We start from the raw sequence: 12,615 nt of genomic DNA, 5'->3' as shown, positions 1-12,615 counted from the left end.
AGCACGGACGCCTTTGGGAGCATGGGTTTGTGCTCATTCGACGAGAGCAGTATCTACATCCACTGTTTTGTTTGCTGGAGTACCGATCCAGGATATATGCAGGGCTGCTAAATGGAACACACACCTTCACCAGGCATTACTGCCTGGATGCAGCTGCTGACAATGATGTAGCAGTGGGACAGTGACGGTGAGTTCTCACTTTCATCCCTCATTCCTTTTTACTGTTAGAATGTGCACATTTTATTATAAATGCATTTCTCACAGTGTAGAGATTTCTAATGTAGTGGTTTCCAAAAGATCTGTTTATTCTCTGTGATGTTTACAGTTATAGAGGTTAAGCATGGAATATTTAACGATTGGGAGTACGATGGTTTTATCAGGTAAAGCTGTTCCTCCGTACAAATGGACAATTTAAAGCACACCCTTGCATATCTTCAAGTTCATACAGAATAAAATGTGCTACGTACTGCTAGCTACTCTGATTCAATCATGTGAATCTATGAAAGTTCCACTACAGGAGTAAGAAAACAAGTTACTTACCTGTAACTGTAGTTCTCCAGTATTGGAAACTTTCATAGATTCACATGCGACCCGCCCTTCTCCCCTGAGAGGCTCACCTTTGGACAGGGTTATCTTGGGCACAAGGGCTCGGAAAATCTGAAGGTCTAAGGTTCTCTCAGGAATGTTCTAGAGGGTGAAGGGTCCTGATTGGTTCAAGGATTATTGTTGGTCTCTTTAACAAAACAAGAGTTATGAGTTACAAAACTGAAATGGGCCTGGGCCTTTTTTCTGCTTTGTATTGATTTAAGCATTGCTTTTATTATAACCCGGGGGCTCCCATCTCGACAACTGGGAATGATTCAAGCATGTGAATCTATGAAAGTTTCCAATACTGGAGAACTGCATTTACTGGAAAGTAACTTGTTTTCTTCCTGACTACAGGTTTAGGATAATATGTCATTTTAACTAGCGTCACCCTTTTTGGGATTCATAGAAAGGAGAAGGCCACAGTAATCCAGAGGTTTTCGAACACATACACAAAGACATGTGCTTGCTTTACAAAGTAAATATCTAAACATTGATGCAGTGGTTACCTGTTCAGTTTATCATACTCACCTGGCCCCATAAACATTCACACTTTGAACCGGTAATCCCACTTAACTTCCTGCCTATCAGAGTTTTATTTACCTTAGGACTTCTACCTGTACACCATGACTTTCCAAATCCTTGTCACTTGTGATCTAAGTCCTAAATCTAAGGGTCAGGGAGTTAGAATAATAGGTAGAGAATACCATTTACCCTCATAAAATAACCACAGACTCGGGAAAGTTTTAAATACTTTATCTATGCAATATTTTATGAGTCAAGTGCCACAATAGTGAAATTAGGGACTTTGCAAGTTAGAAAAAAACTATTAAAGCATGAATTCTGCTAGACTTTAAGAGAAAATATTTTGACATTGGTACCTGGGAAAGGTGAAAAAGGAAAGGAAAAACGGTACAAGGACATACCACTCAGATTATATTGACCTAGAATGGTGCAAGGACCAACCCTGGCCATGGCCTGGGACAAGAAAGGGCTCCCGACTAATAAGGTGCAGACAGGACAGGTGCAAGACGAAACAGGTGCCCTCCGCTAAGTGCAACGCCAGGGTCACACCCATCTCTGCGGCTACTCTCGAAAATCCCTCTGGGTGACAGTCTTCCCCCTCAGCAATTTCCTGATTCTTCTTTCAGAGAGCCCTCTGAGGTCTGTGGCATCAACGAGTCGTCTCCAGCATACGTTGTGCCAGTGACAGGTCTGTGACAAATCGGACAATCTAACTGATTAAGCCTTCTTTAGTTATACCATTTCAGAATGTGTAGTGCCCCCAAATGTTGTCAATTCTATGTGCCCTTCATTTGATTGGTCAGAAAGATGAGGAGAGGTCATCACACCATACCAGTTTGAAGTAATTTCCATTTGATGTAATCGATCAATGTTCCCGCCCATAATTTACTTTCCCGTGGATTTTATTCCACCCAACACTTATTATTTCATTTAGTATACAATGTTCAAAAATTTTGCAAGTTGTCTTTCTCTCTCCGGGTCATGGGGTGAGTTTCCCAGACACATCGCGCGTAAAATGAGCTTTGGCAGGCTTTCAATGCCTGGGCTTCAAGGTTCTCCGTGTGCGCATGTACATCAAATTCAAAATGGAGTTTTCAGACACACTTCAGGCCCAAATGCGAGCTATACAGTCAAAGAAAGACATGTTACAATACAAAAATACATGAATGCACTGTATACCTCTTATTTCTACACTAACCCCATTACTTTATTTTATCTACAGCATAAATGGTTTAGCAGAACATGCAAGGTTTAGTTCAAGCAAAAGCATGTGTATTAGCATGTGAGGTTTGAAGCGGCCATCTGTGGCACAAGTACGCAGCTGCAAGAAATTCCCACCAAAAGCGAAAGACGTCCTACCACGTAGATGTAGTATACGAAGGCGCAAAAGGGTTCCCTCGTTTTTGGCAGCCATTTTAGGACACTCGGATTACTGGTTAGTGAAACACATACGCTAGCTTCCCCTACAGTAATCACAAAACATGTTGGTTAATTCATTACATGTTATTTCGAGAGGATTGAATACAAGCACGTTTCTTTACTTATGAAACCTTGCTCCATCAACATGTATATCAGCAACATGGAGAGTACAAACAAGGCACCTAAATTAGGTGATTTGATGGCCAGAACCCGCACTATAAAAAAATATTCCAGCACCACTGCATCTCGCCTAAAGAGAATCCCAGGGATTCCCTTGAAAGTACAATGCAGTACCAGAAAAGGGAATCTCTGATTTTCCTTTTAAGTTGGGGGTGCTTTTGCATCCCAGGCATGGTAATGCCAGGGATTTTCATTGTGGCTGGGACCTTGAGCTGTTTTTACTTTTCCTAGAAGCTACAGATCTGTTGTGGCATACTTACTACATGTTTACTTTTTCTTCAAATTCCCTGGAATTTTTCCCTGGATTCAAATAGTCTTAACTGCAACTTATCTCTAAAGTTATTTGATGTTTTCTGGCCCTGGGGAGATGTTCAGTCTGTCATCAACACAGACAAGGAGTAGAAATCTATTTTCAAGCCATATTTCTCTTGTAGACAGTGAAATCTGCACTTATGAACCTCATGACAAGTGTCTATATTGCTGACACTTCAAGTACTAAGCCTCTTGCTGTGATATTTGGAAGAGCTTCAGGGGCCATGAACGGAAGCTAGCCATGTGGTTCTTGTAGTTAAAAAAAAAAAATCCCCATCCCAATGGAATTTCTCCTTGTCAGGGGATGATTTCCTATCCAGTGCCCCACCAAACACTTCCACAAAAGTTATACAAAAGAGGAAGCATTTAACGAAAATGTGGAGCAGAAATTTAGCTCCACTAGCTGTATCTCAAAAGGAAAAATCTAATTATTCTTGTGAAAAGGCACCTAAAAGACTTCAGAGCACTCTGTGCACAAGATGTTCGGAAATTCCGCTCGAAAGAGGCTCTGTCAGTGTTCTTGTCTGAACTGTCATAGAGCAACCTGTTGACAATCAACACACTAGAGAAGAATCCACCTCTGCAGTCAACAGCTATCCCATATACAACTGTCCTGTTGAGGACCATGAGGAACCTGTTGAGACAACAGTTACAGTTTGCAGTGTACAGGTGAGGTAATAACCTCAATTTAAACTAGATAGTTATAAGCACTCAGGAGTTAATCATCCAGACACCATACATAGGAACTCAACAGGCAGATCGCAGTCAGTCCTTCCCCTCCGGGAGATGCACGTAGCCTAGGATTCAGGGTCAGTGTCTGTGTTTACCTCGCTAGAAGGAACATCTTCGGGATCTGTGAATCTGTCTCCCAGGGCATTCTATCTGTCTAGGTCTTCCCCTAACTCGCTTCCCTTCTGCTTTGCTACATGTGTAGTTCCTCCTCCAGGGTTGACTCTGCTACATCTTTGAGCCAGTGTTCTGCAGAAGGGGCGCACTGATCCATCCACGTGTTGGCCACCCTGCTATGAGGCTGCACTAATGCCAGCTGCAAATACTTATATACCATCTTGCTACCTTTAGGTTTTGTGATCTTTGTCAGTAGGCAGAACAGCGTGGTGATGGCTCTGTGCAATGACGTGGTATGAGTTATTCTCCCCACCACCGAACCCTGAAGTCATGCACCTGTGGACACCCCCAGACCATGTGTAGGAAGTTGGCATCAGCAAGTTTAAATGCGGGCACTCGTCCAACCAGGTGCGGTTTGGCCGCCGGGGCAGCTGGGGCTTTATGTAAGTACGATAAAGGAAGTTATAATGGATCAGCCTAAACCGGGGTCTTGGTGAGGGCACAGATACTGTTCCACCCGGCATCTTCTCTAGGAGTACCTATCTTGGTTTCCCAGGTCACTCGAACACGTAGAGGGCGGCTCACCACGTCCGCCCTCAACTCTCTGTGCAGCAGGGACACCAAATGGTGACCGATCCGAGAGTTGGGAGAGTCCCCAGAGTGCTCGAGGTTGCTGGCACCTCAGGGAATATAGTTCAGGTCTGTCAAGCCAGCTCTTTTAAGCCTGCTGCATTGTAAGAATTTTCCTGGTCCCAGCGCTAAGGCAACCTGGGAACCCTCGAGCAAGGTAAAGTGCTCATTGGAGTACAAGTCACCCAGTAACTGATAGCCACCCTCAATCCACACCTGAAAACGCATATTTCCCTCTATGCGTCTGATTGGCGCAAGTATCCATAACAGTAGTTACCTTTTAAAAGGAGCACGTCAAAGGACCGGCGTCATGAGCCTCTGCTACACATGGACAGTCTGTTTCATCACATAGGGCAAGGTGTTAGATGCTGTGGAGCCTTCCATTAGTAATACTGGGAGTTCAGTTACATCTACTATGACGGTTAGCAGTTGCTTCCCCCAGTTGTTGCTTAGCTGCATGCTGCAATAGAGAAGCGTAATAATAGAGTTCCATCTGTGGTACCTCCAGAAGACCATACTCATAGCTCCACCGCAGTTTGACGAGAGCCACTCTGCTACATTTACGGCCCAAGTTAAGGAGGTGAGTATGGTGTCTAGCTGCCTGAACACCCTCGAGGACAACGAACACAAGGAGTTCTGGATCGTATACAGACAGCACTGCAGGTGCACCATTTTAGATATCGCTACTATCCGGTCCATGAGCAGCAGTGGCAGCCTATTCCAGAACGTGACAGACGAGTGCAATGAATCAAGCACTCTGCCTATGTTAAGGTGCAGCAATGTGTGCCACCATGACTCCAAGGTAGTGGAAATCAGAACAGCCACCACGCTCACAACATCCCACAAGAAACTGAAGACCTGGCTCTTTGTCTGAGGATCCTGGCCCTCTGCGTCTACTCAGTGCCTAGAGAACCTCACAGGTGATTAGCTTGCACTACACAAATTATATTACAACTCCAGTCTTCTTCCATTGTTAAGCCCAGGTCCTGCAATTGAGAAGGCAAGTGCTACCCAATAAGTGTGCTGATAGTTGCGGAATGAGAAGTACAAAGAGCAGGACACACCTCCAATATTTGGATACCTCCAGTGTTTGTGTCTCTCTCCTGAAACACAGAAAGAAACAGCTTAAGCTAGAGGTACAGTTAAGTGCTGCACTAGGTTATCTGGAAATCCACCCACATTAATATTGGTTTTCAATTAAATTTACAGAGGAATAACTAGCATGATTCTTGGCGTTTTCTGGATACTTTCTGTTTGACTTTTTTCTGGTCTTTTGCCTGTTATGACTACCAACATAATCGAATTTGCCAGCATAATTATTTGGTTCCTCTCATAATTAGAGTTCGCACAACTAAATATGTATTATAAACTGAGAATGTAATTAATCTTGTAAACATTTGTTGTCTGTTTGCAGAGATTTCTTCTAAAGCAGTATATTTACAGAAATATTAGCCACATTTATTTAAGAGAAGCATTTATAACCAAATCTACCACATTCTTTTTTATTTCCATGTTATAATAACACAAAAATGTGATGTTCCATTTCACTAAGGCAGATTGTAGTATGCTCTGGTATTATTTTTGCTATCCTGTCTTCCAGAGGCTGCAACTACTTTTGCTACACCCCTTAAAGGAGCTGTCCAACATAGTCCATCATGACATAAGGCTGAAGCAGCTGGAGTGTGTGCTGCAGATTCTTCAAAATCAAGGAGACAGTCTGGGGCCTGGCTGGCCACTAGTTCTTGGAGTAATGGGGGCTATTAGAAATGATCAAGGGTGAGTGGTAAATATATCTGTTGAAATATGTGAAATCTGAGATGTATGCATCAAATTAATAGACATATTTTCGTTTTTTTCACATGAAAAATAGAATTGTAAATGCAGCTACACAATATTTCTGTATCTGCAATACAAGATGAAGTAACAACTTTGGCATATTCTGCAATTTCATTTTATTCCATGTACCTATCAAACCAGTGACCCAATGATTTAGTTACAAAAATTGCTACTGGAAGGGATTGGACTCTGTCTGTCCCCTTTCTATTCTTAGTATGTTGTATCTCTGTACATTATTGATGATGGCTCTGTGTGAGCTGCAAATGTGGAACAAATAAAGTCGGACTGAGCCTTATGAATACTTGATGATAACATGACTCAAGTGTGGCTACATATTCAAAATGTAGAACACTATCGCTCAGGTAATTAACACATGCCTTAGGAAAGTGGAGAAGCGTGGCTCAATGGTTAGAGCGGCAGACCCTGATGCAGAGGTCTGGCCCGGGACTAGGGTTCAATTCCCGCCTCGGCGGCTCTTGGACTCAATCTCCCCGGACCTGATAATTCTCGCCTCCGTGCCTAGTCTAATCATGGGTCCCACTCTGTGACTCTGGGCAATTGCTTGCTTAATCTCAACAACGGCCCCAGCAGCGCTTGGATGCCTGGCTTCACCTTGGGGGTGCCTGTGAGAGACATCTCCCAGGAAAGCCAGGAAGGGTTCCACAACGGTATGAATACAGCGCTACGAGACCTCTGGGTAGAAGGCGCTATATAAATACAAACACACATTTACACACAAAAGCATATACAACTCACATATTTAAGCATAAAACTGTATATTAATACAGACATAAGAAAAAAAGGAAGAGAGACGGTCCACACCATACACCATAATGCCATAGTGACTATTTTATTTCCCGTTTTTGCCTGCCCCAATTCACTGTCAAAAACTGCTCACTTATCTTTTACTGGCTGAAAGTAATTTGGGCATTTCATTCTGGCAATCTTACACAAGGCATCAATACACATGAGTCAATACAAATGAATGTCTTCAGGTCACCTCAGAGGAAACATGAATGGATGTACAAGCATAAGCATTAATTTGGCTATTTGACAAACATTGCGCAGCAGTACCCAGCAACTGCTCTCTGGGTATACTGCTTGTACAGTCACTTCCACACTATTTCCAACTTTAAGAATTTCGCTTTACTAGACATTTTAAACTGTTTCATCAGGCCTTGTGTAAGATTGCCAGACTGTTCTATTTAGGCTGAACACCACTTTAATAGTTGCAATCACTATGGCACTAACATACTTTTTAGCAATAGTTCATGATAGGACCGCCAAGGACTGGATTCATGGTTTTTGCCGTATAAATTACAGCTCTTGGCCTTATCAACCACTTAGCTCAAAGATGTGGGCTTCTTCTGTCCTAACGCTTAAATTGATAAGTGAACATGTTGTATTCTCATTCATGTATCCCTCCAACATGCTTCCTGTCACACTCAGTCTAATGAAGAACCTTATCCAAGACAAGCATGTTGTGTTGCTGTCCATCGACACAGTTCTCAGAATAACATTAGAACATTTTATTTCACTAGTAACACAAGTGTGTCACTTCTAAGCAGAGAGCCTGAGGTTGAGTATCTTTTCACACAGTTGCGATGCACACAGTTAATTCTATTCCATCTACATTTCCTTTCTTGGCCACTTATTTATAAATAGGCTGTGGGGTTTTAGGTTTAAACCTATAATAACTGATAAAACCCCACTGAAAGAGAAATAGCCCTCACCAGTGAAAACATATAAACACTGAAAAAACACCGGCACAACCACAAATTAAATGCAATTCAAAGAAAGGAAAAAGAGAGTGAAAGAGTATTTTTTTTCATCCTGAAAGGGCCAATACAATGTAACTTTGTTATACAAGCTAGCAGTAAGAAAGACTGGGCTAACATTATTCTGCTTGAGGTTTGTTGTTTAGGGATGCCACTCAAATATTGTTTCTTCTTCTTTTTGCTTTTTTCAGTTTTGTGGTCTTTGGTCTAAACATGCAGGGTTTAGAAGTATCGTTTAATTATTTTGTAAACTGTAGAGAATCAGGAAATATCAAAATCATATTTGATATTTTGGCTGCATTTGGTTCTTTAACTGATAGGTAAAATGGCTGGTTTCATAAGAATCTTCGCTAATATGTGTCATCACATTTACCCACAGAGAATGGGTAAAAACCCTTAATACATCAGCCTTCCATTTTCTAGTTGGTCAGTATTGATAGAAGGTGAATTGCCAACACCTCAGGCTTTAAACATTCAATGCAAGATATAGGGATGTATGAGAAATGGCTTGCTTATGATGCATAGAAATGACCCTTCACCACCAATGACATTTGAAGTCAATGAAATCTCGCTGTGGTACTCTGTACAAGTTCTAGATCCCTTCAGTAAAGGGGAATTTCCTCCGTAGTTTCAAAAGTGCTGCTTCATTTTTGCCCACTTCAATAATTCTTAGGGCATAAGCACCCAGCTCAATGCAAATGTTGCTGAACCTGCCCTGAGAATCGCAATCTTCAATTGCACCAGTATTGGCATGGAAAGCTATGTTAGTGGCCAGAGGTAACAAATTGTTTACTGGCTGTTATGGTGTTGCCCGTCCCAAGTGCCATTGTTGAGAGGGCCTTTTCACAGAAGTTTACATGGGAAGGAAAGAGCGAGCGCACATGACTAAAGACTCACTGAAGAAGTATTGTATGGTGTACTACAATAAGTTTCATTTGCAAAAATCTATTTGGACCTCATATACACGAAAAGTACACTGTCTAAATACCATGTTCTATCAGTGCAGAAAGCAGACAATAATAAAAGCAAAAGGTTTCATAAACACCAGAAAACCCCTTTTTCTGTTGTTTTTAGTGGCGGAAAAATGTGTAACCACTGATAACTGTTTTTAAGGTATTGAAATCACTTGAAAACACTGAAAAACCCCACCAGAATTTACCAAAAATAGAAACTGAAAACAGGAAAGCCTATTTATAAACCAATTGTAGGAAATTGCCTTTTTCTGCATGGTCACCCCACATGTTTTCACCTTTTTCTGGACCCTATTTGTGCTGTCTTAGGAACTCTGCACCTGCAAAATGGGAATGAAGAGCCTGTGATCCCCCTTTGAACATGGGTACATTAGTTTATTCCTGATTGTTACCTTTAACTTACCTGTATGTCCCTAGTATTTGGTGTATGAAGTGCACCAAGGGACTGAAAGTGAAATGCCGCTTGTGGACACCAATTGTGCCATACACTACTTTAAACATCTGTACATGCCTACCCTGTATAGCCTGAATACTACAGTGTAAAACCTGCTGTGTGACCTATCAAAACATGCTTTTTGACAGGCATTGCCCTTCCTTTTAAATATTAGTAAGTAACCCCATCGAGACCTCATAGCCCCTGAGGCAGGGTGTTTGGTTTTTAAAAGTGGGACAGATAGAAAATGAATATTACTGTTGGACCGTGGCCCTTTTTGGAGAGTCGTCCACAGTTTTTCCCTTCTGTTGCTGAACCGGTTTGCTACACATCAGAACTCTTTCTGCTTTTTCCATGCTAACCAGTCGTAAAGGGATTGACTGTCTCCCTAAATATTGTAAAATAGGACTAAATCTAATTGGCACATTTAATTTAATTTTAAGTCCCTAGTACATGAGCCTACCTGTACCCATGGCCTGTAAATTAGATGCTAATAGTGTGCAGCCACACTCATTGTGCCACCTTTCTGGTAACCCTCCTTACAGCAGCTTCTACGTAGACAAACTGGTGCTTCGGAACTGGGCCTCTTTTCTGTTGAAAGTGGTGACCCCATTCCCTGTCGGCCAGAACAACATTCTTCCTACCCTTTTCACCCCAACTCCTCCCTTTGATGAGGAGTAGAGGCTCCATTGTTGGACTCTGTGAGAGCCCTCTCCTTTTACATTGATCGTACCAAAGAACACTTGGTGGATAATCAGCTCTTCGTTGGGTTTGCTGAAGCGAAAAAAAGGCAAGGCAAGGCAAGGCAGTACAGAAACAGACCATCTCCTGTTGAATTGTGTTCTGCATAAAAATCTGCTACGCATTAGCTAAGAAGCTGCCTCCTGAAGGTTTGTGGGCTCTTTCTATCGTGCCAAAGCGGCTACTACTGCGTTACCTTGTGGAGTGCCTGTCCTGGACGTCTGTCAGGCTGGTACGTGGACGTCATTCCATATGTTCAAGAAACACTACTGCAGGAACAGTCAGGTCCATCGAGATAGGTATTTTGCTCTTTTAGTAATTCAGGACTTTTTGGTTTAAACCAGTTTGCAGATCCACCTTCAGAGCGGTTTTGCTTGGGAATTGGTTCTAAGGAGCGTAATCTGTGGTTAGAAGTCTCTATCAGAAAAACAAGTAACTTACCTACTGCAACGCTTTTTCTGGTAAAGACTCCTACTCAGATTCCTCACCAACCCTCCCATCCTCCTCGCTCTGCAAAATGGGCTTTTCAACCAAAAGATCTTGTTCGTTTTGCACACTGGTCACCCGTCATTCAGTCATGGCTCTGCAAATTTGGCACAGAAATAGTCACACAAGAAACTGATGTCAGCACACTGGGCTAGTGCATATATTGGCACCATGCATGTCACTTCTGACATGGACGATGTTGGTACAGAGCCGCATGACACAACCTACTGGCACACAGATGTCCAAAATTTCAGGATCCAGGCTGACGCCTGGGAATAATCTAAGGTGAGGAATCTGTGTTTAGATATAGTCTCTACCAGATAAAGTGATACTGAAGGTGATTAACTTGTTCATTATTGACATTAGATTGGATACATTTTGCCTCACTGAAGGTACGAGATAAAGTTGTTCTCTTTCACTCCTGCTCTTCCTAATATCTATTGAACCTTTACTAGTGAGCATTCAGTCAAACTCCAGTATTAAATGATTTTCTTTCCATCGTTCCTACGTAAAGTTGCAGTATATACTGTTGGTGTGCTGATATTGTCCGCAGAGGCAGAACTAGCTGTTCGTGAAATTCTTAAGGCCATCAAAAACTCTGCAATTGTCTCAGGTTAGGCTACTCTCTTAATCGAAAAAAAAATGTAAATATTTGCCCTAAACAATCTTTGTCACCCAGCGTTGATTGCAGAGATGCACTGTAAATGGCAGAATGAACACCTGAAAAATCTGTGTTTTAAATTTAAAAGAAAAACCCAATCGAAACGTAAGGATTTATTAAACACATCCTCTTTTACAGTCGTTAACTTTTTGACTTCTGTGGTCCCCACATAATAACCTCCACTGAGAAATTACTAGAAGCTGGTGGCATCAACCTAAGCATTTTCGATAATTTGAAGCAGAAAACAATACATAAGAAATGCAGAAAATCGCTTTCATCAAACAAATATACAGATTTTTTTAAACCATGTTTTTATTGGCATTTTGTGGTTTACAATAATAAATTGCATTAGGATACATTTGGTTAGATTGCATTTCTCTCAGTTTACATCGTGGTACAATGCTATTCATACAATAGTTAGACAGATATCCTGGCAACAGTAAGGGTCGATGCGAAGTGATTGCCAAATAGAACTAGGGTGCGAAACTGGGGGAGTGTTCATTGAATTCTGGGTACTGATGTCAGATGAGGGATCAGGGTAATATATGCCACGCTAATCAAACAAATAAACAGATAATGAAATATTTTATTGTGGCAATATAAATAGGAATTATGCTTTATTTGTTGAAGGCTGTGGACACGAGGAAGGCATGCCAGGTGGGTTCTGTGTTCTGTTGTATTGAATTTGTATAGCACTTTATATCTGGTGAGGTACTAAGCACTTTGGTAGACATGTAGCATGCCACTGTGTAAGTTGTGCTTGGTTGAAAGGGTGTTGGTGTATATACTGAGCTACTTGTGAAGTGTGTTGTTATATGTTATAGCCTGTGCAGTGCTCTTATGCAAAGGCTTAAGAACACTTAAACTGTATATTATTTTTTAATCTGGGTATGTGTTTTGGCTCGTGTTTGTGACTAGGAGTATCTTGGTGTTGTACGCGCTGAGTAGTCACTTGAATTCTTGTGTTGCTGTGACGGTGTGGCTGTGAACATTCGAATGAGTTTTTGCCCGACTACCTTTGTGAGAGAGATTTGTCCTGTCTGGTGGGTATTGTATTTTGACATCTTGGGTTGTATTATAGAAAATACCCTGGGGGCACACTGAGAGTTTGCACTGCATTATGCACCCCAAGGGCACTTTATATTACAGAAGGGTCAGTAGATGTGTGGTCCCTTCTGTAATACAGACCGTAGCGGTGCTAAACATGGATCA

The 12,615-nt window shown here is 41.8% G+C and overlaps 1 protein-coding gene across 2 annotated transcripts in view; it reads left to right on the top strand.

Moving 5' to 3' along the window:
* Positions 1-12,615, top strand: part of MON2 (MON2 regulator of endosome-to-Golgi trafficking) — a 966,303-nt gene that overhangs the window by 625,765 nt on the left and 327,923 nt on the right. For both annotated transcript variants that reach the window (XM_086919098.1, XM_086919097.1), the window contains exon 22: positions 6,098-6,273. In XM_086919098.1, coding sequence (XP_086775224.1) covers positions 6,098-6,273 — 176 coding nt within the window. The remainder of the gene's footprint in view (positions 1-6,097; positions 6,274-12,615) is intronic.

The sequence above is a fragment of the Lissotriton vulgaris genome, chromosome 1_1 (genome assembly GCF_964263255.1).
Source record: "Lissotriton vulgaris chromosome 1_1, aLisVul1.2, whole genome shotgun sequence".
Classification (NCBI taxonomy): domain Eukaryota; kingdom Metazoa; phylum Chordata; class Amphibia; order Caudata; family Salamandridae; genus Lissotriton; species Lissotriton vulgaris.
Note: the sequence above shows the minus strand (reverse complement) of the source record. Positions and strands in the feature narration are given on the sequence as shown.